This window comes from Chenopodium album, chromosome 5 (assembly GCF_948465745.1).
Source record: "Chenopodium album chromosome 5, dcCheAlbu1.1, whole genome shotgun sequence".
Taxonomy (NCBI): Eukaryota; Viridiplantae; Streptophyta; class Magnoliopsida; order Caryophyllales; family Amaranthaceae; genus Chenopodium; species Chenopodium album.
This window is the reverse complement of record NC_137838.1, coordinates 77,527,347-77,549,703: the sequence shown is the minus strand read 5'-3', so window position 1 is coordinate 77,549,703 and position 22,357 is coordinate 77,527,347. Positions and strand designations below refer to the sequence as shown.

The 22,357-nt window shown below is 34.9% G+C and overlaps 5 protein-coding genes and 2 long non-coding RNA genes across 7 annotated transcripts; 1 reads left to right on the top strand and 6 right to left on the bottom strand.

The window, feature by feature from the left end:
- Window positions 1-2,211: 2,211 nt before the first annotated feature.
- LOC145633220 (uncharacterized) lies at window positions 2,212-3,144 on the bottom strand (the record flags this gene model as incomplete). Its single annotated transcript, XM_081685491.1, has 1 exon — window positions 2,212-3,144. A coding segment is annotated over one exon (633 nt), but the record flags the coding sequence as incomplete, so codon positions are not given.
- A 290-nt stretch (window positions 3,145-3,434) lies between these two features.
- On the bottom strand, window positions 3,435-4,135 carry LOC145632379 (uncharacterized). Its single transcript, XR_014112549.1, has 2 exons — window positions 3,897-4,135; window positions 3,435-3,772 (listed from the first exon to the last, which is right to left on the bottom strand). It is a non-coding gene; the product is annotated as an uncharacterized LOC145632379 (long non-coding RNA).
- A 1,202-nt stretch (window positions 4,136-5,337) lies between these two features.
- LOC145631161 (uncharacterized) lies at window positions 5,338-5,936 on the bottom strand. Its single transcript, XR_014112358.1, has 3 exons — window positions 5,831-5,936; window positions 5,687-5,714; window positions 5,338-5,582 (listed from the first exon to the last, which is right to left on the bottom strand). It is a non-coding gene; the product is annotated as an uncharacterized LOC145631161 (long non-coding RNA).
- A 548-nt stretch (window positions 5,937-6,484) lies between these two features.
- Window positions 6,485-7,522, bottom strand: LOC145633219 (protein FAR1-RELATED SEQUENCE 5-like). The gene has a single exon (XM_081685490.1). It carries the CDS (start codon window positions 7,520-7,522, stop codon window positions 6,485-6,487), a length of 1,038 nt encoding a protein of 345 aa, XP_081541616.1.
- A 271-nt stretch (window positions 7,523-7,793) lies between these two features.
- On the bottom strand, window positions 7,794-9,048 carry LOC145633218 (protein FAR1-RELATED SEQUENCE 5-like). The gene is made up of 2 exons (XM_081685489.1): window positions 8,022-9,048; window positions 7,794-7,834 (listed from the first exon to the last, which is right to left on the bottom strand). The coding sequence occupies exons 1-2, from the start codon at window positions 9,046-9,048 to the stop codon at window positions 7,794-7,796; spliced, it is 1,068 nt and encodes a 355-aa protein (XP_081541615.1).
- A 4,593-nt stretch (window positions 9,049-13,641) lies between these two features.
- On the bottom strand, window positions 13,642-14,391 carry LOC145633217 (uncharacterized). The gene has a single exon (XM_081685488.1). The coding sequence runs from the start codon at window positions 14,389-14,391 to the stop codon at window positions 13,642-13,644; it is 750 nt and encodes a 249-aa protein (XP_081541614.1).
- A 5,130-nt stretch (window positions 14,392-19,521) lies between these two features.
- LOC145632378 (calmodulin) lies at window positions 19,522-22,134 on the top strand. Its single transcript, XM_081684744.1, has 2 exons — window positions 19,522-19,734; window positions 21,475-22,134. Exons 1-2 carry the CDS (start codon window positions 19,659-19,661, stop codon window positions 21,846-21,848), a joined length of 450 nt encoding a protein of 149 aa, XP_081540870.1. The 5' UTR covers window positions 19,522-19,658; the 3' UTR covers window positions 21,849-22,134.
- The last annotated feature ends 223 nt before the right edge of the window (window positions 22,135-22,357 follow it).

Sequence of the window (22,357 nt, the reverse complement as noted above, 5' to 3'; positions counted from 1 at the left end):
ACTTACTACTATAAAAAGTGATTAATTCTTGTTTATTTCTACTAATGAAATCAAAATCATTTTTTATTATTTACTATGGAAAGAATTTACAAGAGAACATGACTAATGGTAGTTCTTGTGAGTAAATAGCGGCTGCACGTGAAACCCAGTTTGCATCAGACCTTTGTATTTGCTTCAGACTTGGAGATTCCTAATCTATGAGATAATTGCTTTACCACTAACAACCAAAAATACAGAGAAAAAGACTAAAGCACATAAATACATATTCTAATCAATTATATGTGGATTTATGTGTTGTTATTGTTATAATTGTCATGTCTTATTGACTCTTGATGACTACAATCAATAATTAGATCAAAGTCTACTCATAGCTACAACCGATCGATAGAATTCATGAGAAATATGTACTGTATCAAACAGCAATATAAAAAATGGTATGCAAAAGTGTCATATTTTATCACTAAAGAATACGCAATATGATAATATGTACTCATATTTCTTAGTTTTTCGCCAAGCTTCAATCTGAATAATAGACTGAAACAACCAGCAGCACTTCAATTAATGGCTTAGATGTCTAATAGGGAAGTATTATATATCAGAATGTGCAAACCATGCTTGTCAGTTCATTCAAGTAGTTCATCCCAAACATCATCCTTGACGATTCAATGATAGTTAACAGTTAATAATCAGAGTTAGTATCTCACATTCTATAAGGATCACAATCGAAATCATAACAACAATTGAAACAATCGCCTCTAATGACCATCGTATTAGTATGAATCACAAACACTGCATGTACTCCAAGCAGCCAAGCTAACAATATGCGTAGTATGTTCCATAGGGGTGTAAATGAGATAATCCGTTCACAAACTACTCGGCTCTAGACATTGTATTATTCATGTTACCTAACAAAAACTTTACAACATAAAATAAGCTATTCTCCTCAACTAACTGTACTGTTACTGTATAATGTGAGAGTAGAGTGCAAAAGTATAAGTGGAAGCAAACGAAGCATTAAAAAAAGTTGTGGCCATACAATCAGCTGTTTGTCAGTATTTCACTGAATCAGAAGAATCAACTGAGAAAACTTGGATCACACTTTTGTCATCCTACCAACAACATTCTTCCAAATCTTGTTTATATTATAACTTGTAAGCCTTACTTTTTGCTTTTTAGGTAATCAAACTGCATGTGAGTGGCCTCTACATGTTTTTGTAGATTCATCTTTTCACTTTCTTGTTAATAATTACTTAATCAATTGAAACAGAAACAGAAACAGAAACAGAAGCAGAGTTGTACAGCAGAAATCTCTAGTCTGCAGTAAGCAAAATGACTCTTTATTGGCTTTTTAAGGGTGGTTAAGTCTGCAAGCTTCTTGATAAGAAACCTTTGCGGATGTTTCAAGTAAGAGAATACAGAGGGACCTATGAGTTAACTTCTGAAACCTTAGTTAAGCTTCTTTTGCTTTCGATTTTACTTTTCGGGTTTTTCCCTGTGTTTAGTGAAAGATGATTAGATGAGTGAGATATTGTTTTACTCTTCTCAGTGTTTAAAGCTTTTCTGACATCTATTTGTCGATTAGTTAGGCAACTGATAGGAGACAAATGTCCTAAAAACCCAAGAAAATTGTAGTTAGATTGTTAACATGTCAAATTGCCTATTGACAATCAGATTCAATCTATAAGAAGTTTGGGGGTAACGCTCTAGCAGGCCATTTTTCCAACGACAATATTGCACTCACTCTCATCACCAAATCACAAGAACTTATGTTTTAGCTACCTATGACTAATGCATACAAATTACATAACTTACTGAGATACCATAATATAATTACATTGGAGTAAGAATTATACACACATAAGTTTTGAAATGCGACAGTTTCCAAGGGTTAGTAATAGTACCTTGACAAGGTAGGTAGCACAGATCCAGGTATGTGTAAGCTGCTCCAAACAGGCATATTAAAATCACCAGCTAATGTATTTATCAAGCGTATTCAAGCCATAGTTTACATCCAAGCATGATCTTCAAGCAAAGGCTGGTCCATAAGGAAGAGCTCAAGATTGAACCTTGAAGTTTATTGAGTATTTCTCAAAATATAATTTCATCTTCAAAGCCAATAAAACTTACCTGTATCCTACTACGAAAAGGGGTCAAATCTGTAATGAAGCTAACAAATAAACAACAAACTTTTAAAAGAAATCACAACTGAGATCAAAGCAACAAGATAACTTTTATTAATCTTGATAAATTTTGTGCAATAAATAAAATGAAAATAGATTGAAATATCCAAATTCTTCAAATCTCAACTTCAACAAACTTCAAATAATGCTAAAAGTTCCATTCCATTCAATAGTACAACACTCAAAGAACAATTTGAAACTTGTCAACTTAAAACTTCAGCTGAAACTATACAAAGTCTACTTCAAGATTCTAGTAACATAACTAACTGGCAAAAAATATGCCGATACACCTAATTCTCATGGATAGCCATCACACGGTAAGCTTCAACAATTAGTACCTCCTGGGGTAGCGATCCAAGTACCTCCCTGAAGGACATTCGTATTCCAGATGACCATGCCCTCCACACATATTGCAGATCACTGGTGTAACACAGTCCCTACTCATGTGCCCTAGCTGCTGGCAGTTCCTGCATACAACATCCCTGTAACCACCACCACCACCACCTCGAACCACACTTCCTCTCCCAGCAAGATCATTTGCCTTAGGGAAACCTCTTGTTACGTGTCCTGACAAGTTGCACAGGTTGCAGACAAGTTCATTAGTACAGTCTCGAGCAAGGTGACCTGTCCTCCTACAGTTGTTGCAGGCCTTCTCGTTGGTACAATCTGGTGCAAGGTGGCCTTGTTTGTAACAGCTGTTGCACAACCTCACATCACCGGGTGGTGGTGGTGGGACATGACAGTCCCTGGCCTGGTGACCACCCTTGCCACACCTGTGGCAAATGCCCTCATTAGGGCAGCTGCTGGCTGTGTGGCCAGGTTCTCGATAGTTCCAACAAAGAGACTTTGTGGTACATTCCAGGGCAATGTGCTTGTTTTGATTTGAAACCAAACAGCAGATTAATCTTTTTAAAATTAAAACCTTAACCGTACTTCCCAACACTTGAGCAAACCAAACAGTAGATTAATCTTTTTTTAAAACCTTAATCCCACTTCCCAAAACTTGAGTAGAAGCTGTAAAAGAGAAACACTCTTACACAGCATGCAAAACAATAGACCTCCCAAAACAATGGATTGAAATGGGGTACATTTGCAAACAAATTCGTTGACTATATTTGCTAAATCATTACCCCAGTGCAATGAAAACATTTGCTAAATCATTCAAGAAGAGGAATTGTGCTTGCATTTCCTAATGGGGTAAACTTGCAAAATTTATAAAAAGCAAATTAAATCTCATGAAAAGCTAATCAAATATGCACTCAATCATAACCCACAAAATAATTGAGAGATTAAAGCATGCAAATCATCAATTACAAAAGAACCCAACTGAAAAATAGTAAAAAAAAAATAATCAAATCAAAATAATTGGAATTATGGAGATTACATGCCTGAGATCCCAAAATAACAGCACCCTTTTCAAGAAAAAGCGTGAAATTGCTAGTAAGATTGAAGCTTCCAATAACCCATCTTCCTTGAGGAACATTAAGCTGGGACCCACCTTTATTCTCGAAACGTTTCAAATACCCAATAGCTTTACGAAACGCGTCGGTGTTCGAAGTTACACCATCTCCAACACCACCAAACTTTCGTCCCTAAAAGGATAGAAAATTTGCGAAAAAATTCTTAACAGACCCAATAATTTGTGAAATTGAGTATTAGATCTAACCCTAAAAGGGTAGCAAATTTTACAGCTGAAATGAAGAAAAGAGGAATTACCTTGATTCGTTGATGATTTATTTGAGGATACATGAAGGAAATAGAGAAGCGGTTGCTCAGATCCGCCACCATTTCAACACCACGATAATATTGCCAAACCGAAAAATTACTTATTTCTCTCATATCTACCATTTTCTTGATAAGAAGTCGGAGTATGCTTCAATGGAATCAAACAAGATATGGTGAGAAAACTGACATTTGAAATATGGAGATTTTCTGGCAAGCAGAGGATAGTTGAGGAAGGAGAGAGACTGAAAGGTATGGAGGAGAGAGACCACCCATGTGCTCAGTCAATGATGCACATGGAATTTTTTGAGGGCAAATCAGTCACAACACTGTAGATAAGGAATTGCAAGTACAAATACAGGGACAATTTGGTCAGCACACTGTTCATAAGGAACCCCAGTTTTTTTGAGTGTTGGTGCTTTCATAGGGTAAGGATGTTTTATTTCAATGTCATGTCGTACTAAGTCTTGTACTGTCTATGGTCATCGGTTTTGAGATTAATGGAGAATTATGTTTTTATTTAATTAACATGGTTTTTATTTCTATTTATGTTTTCATTCTTCTGTTGTTTTCTTTTCATTGTCATGAGGTAGGTCAATAATTCTATTGTCGTCAGTTTATTCCATGAAGTTGTATTAAAAAAAATTAATAGAAACAAGATAAAACAAAATACAAGGTATATGAAAATTAGTGAATTGCAATAGAATTGTAAAATGTGTTCTCTAAATAAGGTATTTTTAAAATCGTGAGTTGAATTTAAATTTTACATGTTGAGTGGGTTTTTAATTACAATTTACATGTTTAAGGATTAAAATTTATAAGTTAAATTACAATTTTTTTTTGTTCAATCTGTTTCAAACTTGATTTTATATCTCGAGTTGTTGTTAAATTACAATTTTTGACATTTTAAAATCGTGACTATTTTATATGAAGAAAAACTACAAAGACGAACATATCTTAATCTTGTTTATGTTATTAAAGTATGCATAATTGTCTACCTTACAAAGATATACATACATCTCTTTTAAAAAAAAAAAATCCACAACAAATTTTTATTATAGACGTACATGTCTGCCTTAAAAAAATAAAATAAAATAAACGTTTGACGTACATGCTAGCATCAATGCATCATGTTAGCCATAATTCTAGGAATATGCTAGTGTATATAAAATATTCTTTAAAGGTTTTCTAAAATTAAAAACAATTTTTAACCGCTAATTTAGATAAGTATGCATATATATCTACAAAGATTAACATATAAAAAGATTGCACAATTTATATTCTACGGTTATAGAATTATATCAGCCATAATTATAGGAATATTTAGATACATAATATTGTAGCTAATTGATCTGTTCATTAAAAAAAGATATGCTTAACCGCTAATTAAAATAAGAAAGCATAACAAATAAAAAGGATATGCTTCATAAAATTAGTCAAAGTAATTATTATGATAAAACGTTCACCACAAAGGATTATAAGATGAATGACATAGTAAAATTGTACATTATCCAAAAAAAAACCAATAGTAAAATTGTACTTTTTTTTAATCAAATACTCAAATGATATAAATAAGTAACTAGTCATTCTTAAATAATCCATTGTCCAGTTTGCTCGACTTTATCCGTCAGTTGAATTGGAACCTTTTTTCTCCTACTCGTGGGCCAAAATAGCTGTAACCTGTAAATGTTTGTCAAAGAAGATATAAACATACATGAATACATATAGATATATAATTAAACGTAACTAGTTTATGATAAGCTAGATTTTTTTTAGTCACTCACTTGGTCTCGTTGTTGTGTGTCCAGCAAACTTATGAAATACAACACAAAAAAAAAAAAAAAAAAAAAAAATTTAAACTCTTTGGAATCTAAAATAGCAACAAAATAAGGAATAATAATTTCTCAACAAAATACTCCGTAACTTACTGGCGTTGTATGCATTGGAGGGTTAGTAGTCATAAAATTTGCATATGTACCAATATTGGGTCGTACAACCTGCAAGGAAAAATTAAACTTTTTGCTTCAACTAATTATTATACACATCATGTATAATCCTTGCCTTTTATAAAGGAATAAATAATAATAAAATTGAGAAAATGTAACGTACTGGAGCCACATGAGAAGAAGGATTGTAATTCATATTATGTCCATATCGATTATAATCCTGTTTAGATAACCAAAAATGCATTTTAGTTTCATTTAGCATAATATTGAAACAGCGGCCTAAAAATTCACTAAAAATCAACTTACTTGTGAAGAGCTAGCCATATAGTTTGACATCATTGAAAAGGGCATCCCACTTAATTGATATCGTTCCTATTAAAATAGAAAGACAATGTATTACAAAATAAAAGTATACACATCTGATAAGGGAAGTTAATGCTTAAGTTAAATATACTCATATGAAAAACCAATATGAAACATTAGATTGAAAAAGATGTTATTAATATATACCTGTTCATTTGTTTGTTGACTAGCATTCTTCTTGTATTTCGTAGTTTGTTTGTCATAGTCATACCCTTTTCTATGACTTGGTTTTTTTCCTTTTCCTCTACGATCTTCTGGATCTTTGACATTTTGTTAATTATCTACATTTTCCCTTTGATTATCTCCATCAACTTCACCTCTAAGTGAGGGGTGTCTTCCATAAACTTTACCAAGTGTACTCACAATCCGGGGTAGTTCTTGAGATTCTTCAACCAATGCTTTCACTTGTGGCCTCAATTTAACCAAATTCTCCAAAAGAGAAGAGTATGGTTTATCATCAATTGTTGCCATAGAGGCAATTTCCTCAAATTCCTTATGCAATGCTAAATATCTCTTTGCATGTGGATTTTTGTCCGGTGTAAAATATGGCACTACAATTTTTGTGTAGTCCCTAACCAAGTCTTTTCTCCATCGATTTAAGATATACTTTTCAGGAACACATAATATATCCTCCTCATGATATACACGAACCACATGACAACACATGATCCCTCTAAATTCAAAGTTTCTACAATCACACTTCATATCATATGAATCACGGTCAAAGGTCACTTTAAATTTTTGTATGCACGGCCATTTAGCCTTCTTGGTCACTACATCATAAACACAAACACTTCCATTATCATGGGATTTAGTTGCACTTGTATATGTAACCATACGCACTTGTTCTTGAAACTCTTCAAATTTTTTTGAGGTATAAAGACGTTGAAATACATTCTCGCTCACAAATTCGGTGAAGCATAGGGTTGGCTTATTCATTGAACGAAATGTTTCATTTTCCTCCTCATTGGCTCGTTTTCCTAATGCAAGACAATATTGCTCAACAAATTCTTTCAATGTAGTATTAAGGTTCACAAATGCTTTGAAAAAAAAATTCATGCTCTCACTACGTTGTGTACTAGACATTCCAACCCAAAAGTCATTTTTGAAATATATGGGAACCCACCAATGTCTTAGATTAAACATCTCGTTAAACCAATTAATTTGTTGTAACTTATGCTTTTCAATAACATCCTTCCATTTTTTCTCAAACTCTTCAACATGAAGAGAATCATGGAGAGTCCGACGCAGCTCTCTACGGATTATATCTCTATCTTCATGAAAATTCAAGTGCTTTTTTGCATTTCTCATAATATGCCAAATGCACCATCTATGTTTTGTGTTTGGAAATACCTCCCTAATAGCACTCCCTGAGGTAAATAGAATATTTAATAATTTCAAAACAACATCAAGGTAGATACTATCACTAATACAGACAAATTCTAGATACTAATTACCAACAAACACCACATATATAATTTATTATAAAATAAAGCAAGATTAATTAGTATAATATTATGCCTATCACTATGCAAATACACTTTTTTTTAAGGAAAAATGAGATATATATATTAAAACTTAATCATTCATCATAAGTTTGGGTAATGTTGTTATCAATCGTAGCTACACACAACAAAACCAAATAAAAGCTTAGCAAAATGTACAAACTATTCACTGTATAAATTATTAATCCATGCATGCAAATATATATACACAACAAGTTATTTACTGTACACATTATTAATTCATGCATGCAAATATATAAATGAAAAAGTTATGCAAGTTATTTATAAAGTGGTAGGAAGTTTACCTATAGCCATGCATTGATCTGTGACAATACCATTTGGAGCTTTTCCCGACATACAAGCTAGCCAGGTCTTAAACAACCAAATATAATTTTTCGTGTCCTCACCCGAAATTAGAGCACACTCAAGCAATATCGATTGACCATGATGATTCACTCCTATAAAAGGACAAAAGGGCATCCTATACCTATTTCTTAAGTATGTCGTATCAAATGATACCACATCTCCAAAATCACGATATGCAGCTCTACATCTCCCATCCGCCCAAAATACATTTTTAAGTGTACCAACGCTTGTGTCATACTTGTAGAAAAAAATTTTGTCTTTAGTAGACACATCCATGAAATGCTTCTCCATAGCAGAAAAGTCTCCTTCTTTAAGGCACAAACGTCTATGCTTAGAAACCAAATTTCTACAATCTTTTTCAGAGAAGGGAACTGCACCAAATCCTCCATATCGTACCGCAAATGTAGCAAAATTTCTTCCAATAGGTACTCCTGCCTTTTCATTAGTTAGTATAATATCCTTGTTATGTGGACTAATGAATCTATAATTCCGCATAAATTTAGAATTTGAAGGGTCTATGGGATGGTTATGCTCTAACACTATCGTGGTGAGTTTCCATTCCCCGCTACTTTTGTCAAATGTAGCTGTAATTTTAGTTTTACAACCGGTAACTTCACTTCGTGTAGGCTTTGATGAATCCTTCCCCCTAGGAACAAACTTTCCTTCTTTCTTACATACTAGCCTCAACCTTGTGCAATCATACTTATTACCACATTCAGTACCTTTGACATTTTCTCTACTTCTAATTTTCATTTGGAACCCATTTTGTTTTCCAAATTCATGATAATACCCAATGACATCTTCATAAGACACAAAAATCATCCCTACATTTGGAGGAGCAAGTTTTTCTAGCATAGGATGACTTTCATTAGTTCCATTTGTATCATCATCATCTCTCAACACATCAATATTTTCATTCACTTCGTCACAAATAAAATCCGGTTCCGAATTAATATCAAAGTCCATATCGGAACTATCCTATTCACTGTCTTCACCTTGATACTCCATATTAAGATCTATTGTGGATGGTACTACTTTAATACCACTCTCATCCATTTTCAAATTTCTGCATACAATATATATTATAATTAGTCAATCATTATTAAAGGGAGAAATTGAAAAAAAAAATCATATTTTTTTTAAAAAAATAATGAATCTGTTTACTTGAATAATATTTCAACAGTCAAAGACTTTTCTTTTTGGTAAAAAATTCTAAGCTACACGTTATTATTCTTATAATTTTTTTTTTTTTTTTTGGCAAATGAGGGATACATCCAAAAATAAAAGAAAACAAAATAGAACAACCTAAAAGTCTAAGCAGGGGGTTTGACGTATGAGACAAGGGAATTGAAAGTTATTCTTATAATATTTAGTTTTCATGACAATACTTATCTCCTATTATTTGCTTTTATCATATAGATATTTTAAGAATTTGTTTCCTATTATCTTGTTCAATAATATAGCTATATGTTTATTCCCTCAAAAAAAAATGTAGTTATATGTTTTTTTATTGTTTGATAAAAAAAAAAACGTTTCACATAAAAATATCGTGTAAAAAAAAATCGTTTACAATGTTTTCAAATATCATAAATAAAATGTTATAGAATAACTATCAAATAACTGATTTTTTAAACTAGTATTATTTTGATTAAAATTAAAATATTGACTATAAAAAAAATCGTTCTTAATAATTTAAGTTATCACATAAGTATATGATTAAATATAAACTATATCTGCTTTCAAGAAGATTATTTCATACCACAACAAATTGATAGATTATGACATAAAAAATAGTTTACTAACCTGTGATAAACTCCTTTAATATTGTTATCGGAAGGACATCATCACTTGAAGCCAAATTACAGAATAATTGTTTTGATTGAAGCTTGTATAATTATGGAGTATATTTTTTTGATAACGAAAATCATGCAAGACTTTGTCAATAAAGAAGAATAGTTAGCACCTTCTTGTTGTACTCATGAAGAATGCAAATGGTCTTTTTTTAAAAAAATAAAAAATAAAAATAAAAATTATTTAGTGTTGTACAGTAAATTAAAACTTCACTTTAATGATTTAGATTTAGAAAATTGGAATGCATTAAATATGTTGTCTAGTTCCCTGTATTATGCTTATTGGAAAATTAAATTGCATTATTTTTATTTTTTTTTGACAAAACCTGCTCATAGCATTTTATTACTCACTCAGAGAGTGGAAAATCATCAAGAACAGCAGAAGCAACTTCACTAGGGGCCTCCTCCATCCATACTCTAAGATCATGAAAGGAGAGGCTTAGCTTAGCAAGTTTATGGGCAACACAATTGCCACTTCTTTTAACAAAGAAAAAAGAGCAAGAGATACAACTACGAGCAAGATGAAGAATGTCATTAAAAACCAAACCAAAGGCCGTGTGAGGAGCATATCCCTTCGACAGATGCGAGTACAGCCTAATGCAATCTGTCTCCAAGCAAATCTTATTGAAGCCTGACTCCATAGAGATAGACAACGCATGTCTCATGGCTAAAGCCTCGGCAACATCAACCTCAAAACTACCCATCACCCGTAGACAAGTAGATACCACTACCTCGCCCACCGAATCTCTTGCAACACCACCCAAACCTACATACTCAGTCCCAGAAACCACTGCATCAGAGTTGACTTTAATCATCCCATACTCAGGGGGTTTCCACCTCGTTTCCAGAATAGGTGAGGGGTGCGACGTACTTGCACCTTCCTGAGCCATTGCATACTCCCCCACCATGCCAACAGTCTTGTGTATAACCTCCCCCACCTCTCTCTTCTTACCTTCAAAGGCCCACCCATTTCTTCGAAGCCAAATGCCCCATAAAACACTCCAGAATAGGTTCCACCAAGGAGCTTCCTTATGGTGATGTCTGACCAAACAACACCATTCCCCAAAAGACTCTCCTTCATAATTATCAACATCCAAGCGTAGAGGTGAAAGATACCAAATTCGCTTAGCGTCAGCACACCTAACAAACATATGCAGCTCACTCTCCATTTCAAGACCACACATTGGGCATATAGAGTCAACATTCATACCTTTTTTCACCAGATTATAGCGAGAAGCCACCGCCCCTTTGATGGCTCGCCAAGCAAAATTTTTTATCTTCGGAGGTACCTCTGCATTCCAGACAGCCTGCCACTCAAAATTGCACGCCACATTGGAGGTAGTAGCTGCTGCATTTTGTTGCTCCATAGTGATCAGGTGGTACGCACTTTTTACAGAGAAAATCCCATCCTTTGTATAGTGCCAAAACCACGAATCATTTCGGTTGTAAAGGGGAATAGGGAGTTTACGAATTTCACTCACTTCCATGGGAGTAAATAACGCATTAAAAGCATGAACATCCCAAGAATTATCCACCCAAAGATCACGGACATAAGTAGGAGTCTCTTCATCCAATCCACGGCTCGACACCACCTTGAAGCTTGGGAGGTTTGGAACCCACGGGTCATCCCAAATGTGAATAGTCGAACCATTTCCAACAGCCTTCCGAAGACCCTTAACTAACACTTCACGAGCCCCAAGAATTGATCTCCAAGTATAGCTTACATTCGAACCCACCTTTGCCTCCAACAGTGACGTATGAGGGAAATATTTTCCTTTGAGAACTTTTGCCACTAAAGAATCCCCTTTAGTTAGGATTCTCCAAGCTTGCTTAGCAAGAAGAGCATTATTAAAATTCCTCATATTTCTGAAGCCAAGCCCCCCTTCCTTTTTTGAGATTTGCAACTTCTCCCAGGCTATCCAACATAGCTTCCTCTCTTCCCGTTTCTGGCCCCAAAAAAATTGTCGGCATAATTTTTCAATAACAGTAATAATGCTAGTGGGGATAGCAAAACACTGCATAGCATAAGTCGAGATAGCTTGAGCAATAGATTTAATCAACACCTCCCTTCCCGCTTGTGACAAGAAATTTCCTTTCCACCCCTTAAGTTTCTTCCAAACCCGATCCTAAATAATCTGGAAAACCTGTTTCTTAGAACCCCCAATGTAAGTTGGAAGTCCAAGATATTTCTCATGTCCTTCGACAGCCTTAAAAGTTAACTTCATCTGAAGCATATTCTTCCGTTCTTGCTCAATGTTTCGGCTAAAAGACACCTCTGATTTATCCATATTCAGTTTCTGACCCGAAGCCACTTCGTACGTAGAAAGAATGCCAAGCACAGCATCCACCTCTTCCTCCGTTGCTCTCACAAAAAGAAGACTATCATCCGCAAAAAAAAATGAGAAATCGGATTGACATTTCTCCCGATTTTTACCCCATGGATGGCATTCTCCCTCTTCGCATCACGAATCAAAGTCGACAAACCTTCCGCACACATAATGAACAGGAAAGGTGAAAGAGGATCACCTTGCCTAAGCCCCCGGGTAGGCTTGAAACTCCTCGAAGGTTGCCCATTGACCAGAACATCAAACTCTGCAGAGCTTACACATTTCATAACCAGACTCACAAAACATTCCGGCAGGCCCAGTTTTTTCATCATTTTTTCCAGAAATTCCCATTCCACTCTGTCGTAAGCTTTGCTCATATCCAACTTAAGACTCAGAAAGCCTTTTTTCCCTGTTTTCTTCTTCCGGAGATAATGGAAGCACTCATAAGCAACCAAAACATTATCTGAAATCAATCTTCCAGGAACAAAACCACTCTGCGACTCATGAATAATGTGGGGAAGGACTAACTTCAATCTATTTGCTAGAACTTTGGTGACAATTTTATACAACACATTACACAAACTAATAGGCCTATAATCAACAGGAGACTCACATTCCTTATTTTTCGGAATCAAAACAATATGAGTCTGATTAATAGAACCTATATCACCATTATTGTTCAAAATATCAAGTACTTTATCAGTCACATCCACTCCCACAATATCCCAAAAATTCTGGAAAAAAATAGCAGACATACCATCGGGGCCAGGGGCCTTTGTCGGATGCATTTGGAACAATGCATTCTTCACTTCCTCGGCACAAAAGGGAGCCTCCAGACTACTATGCTGTCGCTCACTAACCACTGGTTCCACCTTCTCAATGACAGGGTCCGGCTCGATATCACTATTTCCAGAAAATAGGGTCTCAAAATAATTCACTAGCACTTCGGTAATCTGATCTTCATCCACAAACTCGTTCCCAGCAGCATCATGAATTTTTTTTATATTATTTCGGCTTGCTCTCTGTTTCGTCTTAGTGTGGAAAAAGGTAGTATTTTTGTCCCCATGTTTGAGCCAATCTTGCCTACTTCACTGCTTCCAATACATCTCTTCCCTCCTTTCTAACTCATCCATACGATCATCGATGGCTCTCATTTGAGCGATACCTCCTCCGTTTGGCACTCTCCCATAAGCTTCTCCATTTGCCCCTTACAATCTTGCAACTCTTTCATAAAGTCTCTAAATTTTTCCTTACTCCAAGAGCTCAATTTTGACGAAGTGAAAGCGATTTTTGAGCATAAATCCCCTCCTCTCTCCCACGCCTCTGAGATGATAGAGCTACAATTCTCATCCCGCAACCACATTTCCTCAAATCTATATAACTTATTCTTTTTTCCTCTTCTTTGGGGTATTTAAAGCTTCTTTGATGCACAATAAAATCGGTAAATGATCCGATTTTCTTTTTGTAAGGTGGGTGACAAAAGAACCTGGGAAGCGCTCTCTCCACTCGCAATTTGCTAGGAACCTGTCAAGACGTTCTTGAATATTTTCCCCTCCTCCTCTATTATTCGACCACGTGAAGTCATGCCCAATATAGCCCATATCCTCGAGCTGACAATGATCAATAGCCTCTCGAAAGATGTCAGCCTCCTCGTTACAAAAGACACGCCCACCTTGTTTTTCACTTGACTGCAACAAGAGGTTAAAATCCCCTCCTAGCAGCCACGGACCTCCCTGCCCATTCCACAAGTTCTTGAGGATCAAAGTTGTTTTGATCTTATTTTCTTCTTCCGGAAAACCATAAATACCCGAGAAACGCCACTTTCCATGTTGTATAGTACTCACTTCGACATCAATATGATTCTGGGAGTAGGAATTCACAGCAACATCAATAGAGTTCTTCCACATCAAAGCTAACCCCCCTTTTCTTTTCCTACCTTCCCCTTCGCATTCTACAACCAAGGCACTGTCAAATTTTGTTTTTTGTTTTATTTTCTCGAACTCGAAAGCTTTTAATCGTGTTTCGGAAAGAAACACTAATTGGGGGCACTCAAGAAACACAATGCGTTTCAAGGCATTAACTGTAGGATTGCCCCCCAAGCCCCTACAGCTCCACGATAAAATGTAACTCATTGTTCACCGAGAGCCCAATTCGTGGGGCTCGCCACTTGCGTGTCCGAGTTAACAGCATTTCTCTTCTTATTAATCCCTCCACCATCAGCAAACATATTACTGCCATCAGCCTTGTCAATATCAGAAGTTTTCCTCTTTTCTCCAACTATATTGCCAATGCCCTCCATACTGTGATCAAAGTCCCTTAGAGTACGCTTCCATTTTTTGCTCAGAGAGGTTTTTGTTTGTGCACCTGATTCGTCACTTCCCTGCTGCACCTCCTTCACTCTTTCATCTTCTCCACTCGTGAAAGTAAAAGACTCACTCACACTTATGGGCTGCCTTGGTTCCTCACCTTTCTTTCCACCCAAACCCACATCCCCCAGCTTATTTAAAACCTCAGTGATCTGCTCCCCATTACTCGGCTTTGGCTTCCCAGAATTCTTCGGCTTAGTGACAAATAGAGCTTTTGCACACTTGTTTCCCGCCTTATCTCGATCATCTCCTCCACCCAAAGAGTATTTCCACGGCGACACCTTTAACCATGACCCAAAAGACAGTGTTGGCTCATCCAGTTCTTTATAATCTTCGCAGTCCTTTACCCCATGCCCCATCCTTCCACAATAAAAGCAAAATAAAGGGGGTTTTTCATATTTAACATCAAACGCTTCTTCTATTCCACCACGCAATTTCAACCGCACATGCTTGAATAAAGGTTTTCGAACATCCACCATTACACGAATTCTAACTGACTTATCAATCCCAACCTTAGCATCAGCGTCCAATTTAACAAACACCCCCAATTTATTCCCGATTTTTTCAACATTTGCTAGGTTTAGTCTCCCTTTCAATGGAAGATTATAGACCCTAACCCACATTGGTAAATGAAAAAGGTCAATATCCGAAGGTTTCACAGAATCAATCGTCTCTCCAAGAACAAGAGCATGTCGGTCAAAGTGCCAAGGTTGTTCGTCAAGGATGCGATGTTTATCTCTCCAGTGATAGAATTGAAATAAAAAACGATTCTTTCCAATGTTCGTAATGTCCACTCCATGATTAGGTTGCCACACACCCTTAATCGTATTGATAAAAGCATTAACATTCACATTACGGCTAGTCCAGAGTTGACCTACCAGAGCAAGTTCGAGCCGAGCATCATCATCATCCTCCCCGGTGTCATCCCAATCTATAGCTTCATTAGGATCCTCTAGACTTTTATTATCATAATTGCTATTTTCACCAAACTCCTTCTCCACCACAGTTAGGGATTGGTCAGATTCCACCATGTTAACAGAGAAACAGAGTCCAATTGACGAAAAAAGAGGAAAAAAAAGGCAAAAACTCGATCGATATCGAGAAAAACCTTGAAGATTAAGGAAAACCTAGCCACGGAAGCTCGAACACAAGCCCTCCCAAGGAAAAACCTAAAGGGGAAAAAAAATTTGCATTATTAATGATTTTATGGTGTTAAAAGTGGGTCAAATAAACAGTTTTTTTTTATAAAAAAAATTACACATCATTGCCACATCATTGCCACGTCAATTCCACATCAACCGGGTAAACTACCCAGTGGGTAGGTGTATCCATGCCCGCCATTGTTAGTAAACATAATTAATGCATTGTTAGTGAACCACGTAAATCTATAAGCATTTTGTTTTGTTCATCACAACAATTCTTTTGCATCAATTACGATAACGGTAATACTCCATTAGCCTATACTCAAACAAACTATAGAATATTCGAAATGATATTTTTTTTTTCTGTATAAAATAGTTACACTTTATATGTATATCCTTCTCTTGGTATAAAAAAATTTCCTGTGGAATTACAGATATTCGGATAAGATTCAGTCGCAAATCATAAATGCCACTACCGAGTGAGTGAGATATAGCTCAAGTGGTTAGAGCTCCCCTCCCGATTCCAAGAGATCTTGGGATCGATTCGTATCACCCGGCCTGCCCTTGTGGCTCTATAAACACCAAATTCTTATCACCTAAGGGCTAAGGTAGCTAGCCTTTTATTTAGTATTGCTAATTAGACATTAATCTAGCACTAGTGAAATCGTGATGGTTTCACCTTTTAGGGCTTTTATCCACCAACCATTTACTCCCATAAGTGATGCTACTAGATTGTAGAAAGCCCAAAGTATCAATGGAAGCCCAACTTCGCAATTCAAGATCATAATTGGGTATTTTCTTGAGATGTTCCATTACAATTTAGCATTCCACATATAGGTCATTGATACATTAGGAATTTCCCTCATGAAAAGAGCTTCCTAGTATTTAATTTAAAAACAAAATATTGGTTAATGCTTCTTTCTTCTTCTTCTTTTTAAAGAAAAATTAATAATTAACATCAGTATTAACATAGTAAATTAAATTACTAATCAAGAATATCGGAATAGTATATAATGTAGAAGTTTCAATATGTTTTTTTCCCAATATAGCATGTAAACTTGTATCTTGACCGGGAATAGATTATCTTCTAACTAAATATGTGCACAATCAAAGTAAATTAATTGTCCTCAGGTTTTGTCTGAGGAATCTGCTTCGATAATAAAGTCAATATGAGTTCGATTTGCTTCAGAAAGTAATTTGAGACTATTCTGGTTAAGAAAGTTGTACCTTAGAGGTGAAATGTGTTGGAGTATTTAAAGAATATCCCAAGTGTGTGGCAAGTGTCCGAGTGGTCGAAAAGCAATCTCCACGTGGATAATAATATTAGGCGGTCGATATCCAAAATTATAAAGACCCAACTAATATGTCTGAACCATATCCTTAGTTGTTAACAACCTGTACAATGTTTATATATTTTTTTTCTTAATTAGATAACTCAAGCATTTAGAATTGATTCAAATACTTTACCTATTTGCCAATATTTTAAAGGTTTTATACATGCAATCCTAAATTTATTTGCTTAATTGTTTATGAAAATTTATTCCTAAAATATGAGACAGGTGGAGTGATATACTTCGTACAAAAATACGTAGTATAAACTTTTACACCAATCAAAATTGTAAATGCTTCATTGAAAAAAGATTACAACCACGTTACTATTGAGACATCCCAAAATTGAAAAATCTACGTGAAAGTAGATGATGTACTCTATATTTAATTCTTGCAGTAGTGAACTAGTGATTGATTAATTAAGTGTTCATCATATATCTAGTTAAATTTTTAAGTGTAATAGTAATTTTAATCATGTAAAAACTTATTTTGTGAAAAATAGTTTTAACCTAATATTTTAGCTTTATTATCTTTTCAACCAACCAAAATGTCAATTTCTTTGTCCAAAAAGCTTAGTTAAAGAAACACACTTAGCAATTCTTATGGACCAATTAAATTTAACCACTTGCAAATCCAATGTAATTTCGAAAATCAATTAATGATAACATAAACCTTGATTTGATGTTAAGGAGTTGAATAAGTTGCGTAATAATCTTTATTACTATTGTTAACAATTGACTAAGCATGTGATTAGTTGTTAATTAAATCAAAGTTTTATTGATAAAGTGGTAATAACATTCTAATCGAAAGAGACAACAAATGAAATAGACAAAGAAGAGATACTAGAATAGTCAACGTGAGATGTTGATCAGGGAAATGTGGGGCCCGCCACACCGCGTAAAGTTCCGCGTAACCACCGTGTCTGCCAATCGACGATCATGAGAAAAAGAGAGATTTATCAAATGATATCTAAAAAAAAAAAAAAAAAAAAAAAAATGCTCATTTTGTAAATATTTATTGAATCTTGCTAACAAACGCCCCCGGAGCGTTGGATAAGCATTTAAAATCTTACCTAAAATGGTATTAATTTGGGAAACCATGACAAAATCACGCATCGATCGGTGTAATTATTGTAAGTTTTAATTTAATCTTTCTACTTTTAACTAGCTTATCGAACGCCCCGGTGCGTTGGTTAGCATTTGCCATATCTAATTTAAGGGTTAGTTCAGTTCAATTCATTTCAGCTCCAATCAGTTTGAATCACTTTGGCTCCTAATTTCCTTATCTCTTAAAATATTTATTTAAGCTCTATTCAGTTCAGTTCAGCTCCAATCAGCTTAGTTCAGTAAATGTGACACAAGCCTTAAGTGCACTAATTCTAGCAAATGTGAACAAGCCTTAAGTGCACTAATTCTTATTTGTGGCTTGCCATATCGAATAGTCTACTACAATTACTAGCCTAGCTAGTCAATACGGGTTACCTAGTATTACTCAATTAGCATGAGTTACTTGGTCTCGAATATTTTCAAAATAAAAGTCTCTTTTATATCTAATGCTCTTATAGTCTTATATTTTAGAGAGTGAATAGAAGATGTGCGTGTTTATAATATTCAAATTTTTCATATAGTACGTTTTACTTCGTCGGTTTTCTCTTTGATGTATACCTTTATTAGATTCTTGTTTCCAGAATAAAATTAAATGCAATAAACGAAAAATAAATAATGACAACTTGAGAAAATTTATTCGTCAAAATGGTTTTTATGATCTACGTCCACAATTAATTATAACATTTTGTCATTCCATCCAGATTGCATCAAATTAATAACACACTCTCCATTCAAGAATGATTAATAAGTTAAACTTTTTATTCACTATTCACAAAATCACAATATTACATGATACAATAATATTTTTCATCCACTCCCCCCCTCCTTGCAAAATCCACTCTCATTTCATATGATTTTCGTTTTAATTCGAGCGAAAATAAATCATACTTTATCGCAATTAAAATGAAACCGAGGTAATATCTACAAGTCAGTCCCTTAAAGGGAAGACTTGACTTGACAAATCATGCAAACCTCAAAAATCAAACGCGAAACCGAAAGACAAGGGGAGGGGGGACTACATGCAAGAAGATGCCCCACTTTTCTCATATTCAATTATTCATTAACACCAACAAAAAAATATTAATGACAAATTTAGTAAAAATATCAATAAATATATGTTAAATGTAGATTAATTATTTTTATACTATAATAAGCAAATTAATCAAAGGAAATAAGGTGGCCCACTACCTTAATCCCCTCTCTTCCTATATAAACGAAGAACACTGGCTTATATTAAGACAATTAATAAACTAAAAAAAATAAAAAAATTTATTTGTGATACCCTAAAAATAAATATAAATATAAATATTTATATTTACCTTTATTTTTAGTTTCTTACGGTTTTCCTAAAGTTGAGATAGATATTCATTTTTTGGAGAGAGAAAATTCAAAGAGAAAAAACAAGTTTTTGTTTTTAGAGAGAGAAAGAGGAGAAGTTTTATAGAGAGAGAAAAAAATGGCGGAACAACTCACCGACGAACAGATCGCCGAGTTTAAGGAAGCTTTTAGCTTGTTTGACAAAGATGGCGATGGTTTGTTCTTCTTCTTCTTCGTTTACTAGATCTGATTTTTCCTATTGTTTTTGGAATTTTTTGGTTTTTTTTGGTTTGCTTTTCGTCGTTTTTGTGTTGGATTGATATGATTTTCGGCGTTTTTGACTTGAAGAATTTGTTATTTTGTTGATTGATTATGAGAATAATGTTGAAGATCTGTTGTTTTATGTGTTTAATTGATTTGATTTTTGTGGATAAAGGTGATTTTTCAATTTGAAATGGTGAATATGATAAAGGAATGTGCAAATTGATTAAGTTGATGAAATTATTATAAATTGATTAAGTTGATGAAATTATTATGATTTTTTTGGATAATTTGATGAAAATGCGTTGAATATTGTTGATTTTGTAGGTTACTTCGTTTAGGGAAAGAAACAAAAGGTTTATTTGTTGGATTTTTTTGAAACAGTGAATAAAGTGTTGGATTTATTCGTCATGTTAGGGTTTATTGTATCGACGGTATCGTAAGGTTGCGTACTGTCTCGACGGAGAGATTCGTCATGATTTATCGAAAAAAATGAATGTTTGAGTAGATTTGTTTTGGAATTTGATGGAATTTTTGCAAAATAGGATAATAAAAATTGTGACTTGTTGATTATTTAGTGATGTTTTGTACATCCAAACTGCCTCAAAGCTCGTCTTGACCACATTTATAGAGGTGGTTGTTGTGTTGTTATCGTTTTAGGGATTGATTTTGGGTGGTGATGGTTGTGAGCTGATCAAATGGGAGGTATAAGGTATGCCTGGTTTGTATGGAATACATGATTTTTTGATTGATAATGGGTCAATGGGAAGCTCTTCTGTGTAGATGACGCCGTTCAAAGATAGATTTTACTAGGTATTGTGGGTTTGTTTTTTTGGTTGATTGTGCTTCCAATCTTATGGTATGGTATCGGTTGCAAATATTGTTGTATGAAAAATGAATGAATTTGCGTTGGTAGTAGATTTTTTTTGTCGATTTCTTTGACATGTAAATCATAGTTAGTTGAAACATTCGAAATCAATAATCTTGTTGAAATTGAATGTGTTTTTTACTGCACTTGATGGACAACTGCTCGCTTTAAGTATTTGTTTTACCTTGTTAGTATGTGATTGTGATCTCAATGGTTGACTGTGTTGTGTTCTGTGTTTTTGAGGTTGTATGCTTTTGATTAATTAAGCCGTTTATTTTAGACTTGTGAATCAATTTTCTGGTTTACATTAATGATGCCAATCTTAACCATGCTTTAATTTTTGTTTTCATTTACTTGTTCTTTTATTCTGGGCTTCATTACTATCTCTTTGATGTGTCCTTTGATAGTTACTTGGCACCAACTACCCCTTGGGTACTTTATCAGACCAGAGTGCTGTATGATTCTCATCCATGCATGCTCACTAGGATTTGCTTTTGCCATTGGTCCCTGCATAATTCTGCATGCTTTTGCTTACCGATTTGGTTTAGATTGTGCGATTTGAAGTATCAATCTGGTAGCTTATACCAGAGATGTATTACTTTGTATAGATTGTCGCGATGACACTGATGACTCAGTGTGACACTATCTATTGCCTTACCCTTCTGGGCGATCTTAAAGAAACATGATCTGTCAAATTGTGATCCTTAATTACTAAAGTTGCTACTGTACTTAGTTTTCTAGTTTTAGACTATTAAGTTAGAGGTGATGAATACTTTATGTATCACCTTTTCTCTTTACTGTCACCTGACCTGTTTTAAATATGCAGGCTGCATCACCACCAAGGAGCTCGGAACAGTGATGAGGTCCCTTGGTCAGAACCCTACTGAGGCAGAGCTTCAGGACATGATCAATGAGGTTGATGCTGATGGAAATGGTACTATTGATTTCCCAGAATTCCTCAACTTGATGGCCAGAAAGATGAAAGACACCGATTCTGAGGAGGAACTGAAAGAAGCTTTCCGTGTCTTCGACAAGGACCAGAATGGCTTCATCTCTGCTGCTGAGCTACGCCATGTGATGACAAACCTTGGTGAGAAGCTTACGGATGAAGAAGTTGATGAGATGATCCGTGAGGCTGATGTCGATGGTGATGGACAAATCAACTACGAGGAGTTCGTCAAAGTCATGATGGCCAAGTAAGGATTTCTCTGGTGGTTGGAGAAGGGGGAAAAAGTCAAATTTGTAAAATGGCTTAGTGAATTATTATGGGACCTATAGCTTTTTTTTTCATTAGTAATTTCTGATGCATGGAAACCAGACATTTTAGAGATGTTGTGGTTATGTGATTTCTGTTGATCCTTGTTTACCCATTACTGTAATGATGTCTTGTCTTGGTGACTTTATGTTTTCTTCTGGTTTCTATTGTATCCGATTCGCTTGGGAGAACCAACTAATTTTGATGAATGGCTTGACTCATTTTCTCTGATTTTTGTCATCTCATCTTTCCTTCAGCTTAGATGACAGTACTGCGTATTGAGTATTGTTCAGTGAGTTTTCAGCGTCGTTATGATGTACATTTTCCGGTTCATCTGTATTCGTAGCATGAAATAATTGGATGGCTATACCCAACAATTTGTTAAAAATATACCCTATTATTAACTGAATTTCCTGGAACATTTGGTGATGGTTTCATCATCTGTGGTGCTATA

Bases quoted from the DNA above. Each gene is read 5' to 3' on its own strand.
- LOC145633219 (XM_081685490.1), bottom strand. From the start codon at position 7,522: ATGAGAAATGCAAAAAAGCACTTGAATTTTCATGAAGATAGAGATATA.
- LOC145633218 (XM_081685489.1), bottom strand. From the start codon at position 9,048: ATGGACTTTGATATTAATTCGGAACCGGATTTTATTTGTGACGAAGTG. The intron at 7,835-8,021 runs GTAAACTTCCTA...TGTTGTGTGTAG, and splicing joins AGATCAATGCATGGCTATAG to CTACGATTGATAACAACATT.
- LOC145633217 (XM_081685488.1), bottom strand. From the start codon at position 14,391: ATGAGTTACATTTTATCGTGGAGCTGTAGGGGCTTGGGGGGCAATCCT.
- LOC145632378 (XM_081684744.1), top strand. From the start codon at position 19,659: ATGGCGGAACAACTCACCGACGAACAGATCGCCGAGTTTAAGGAAGCT. The intron at 19,735-21,474 runs GTTTGTTCTTCT...TTAAATATGCAG, and splicing joins GTTTGACAAAGATGGCGATG to GCTGCATCACCACCAAGGAG.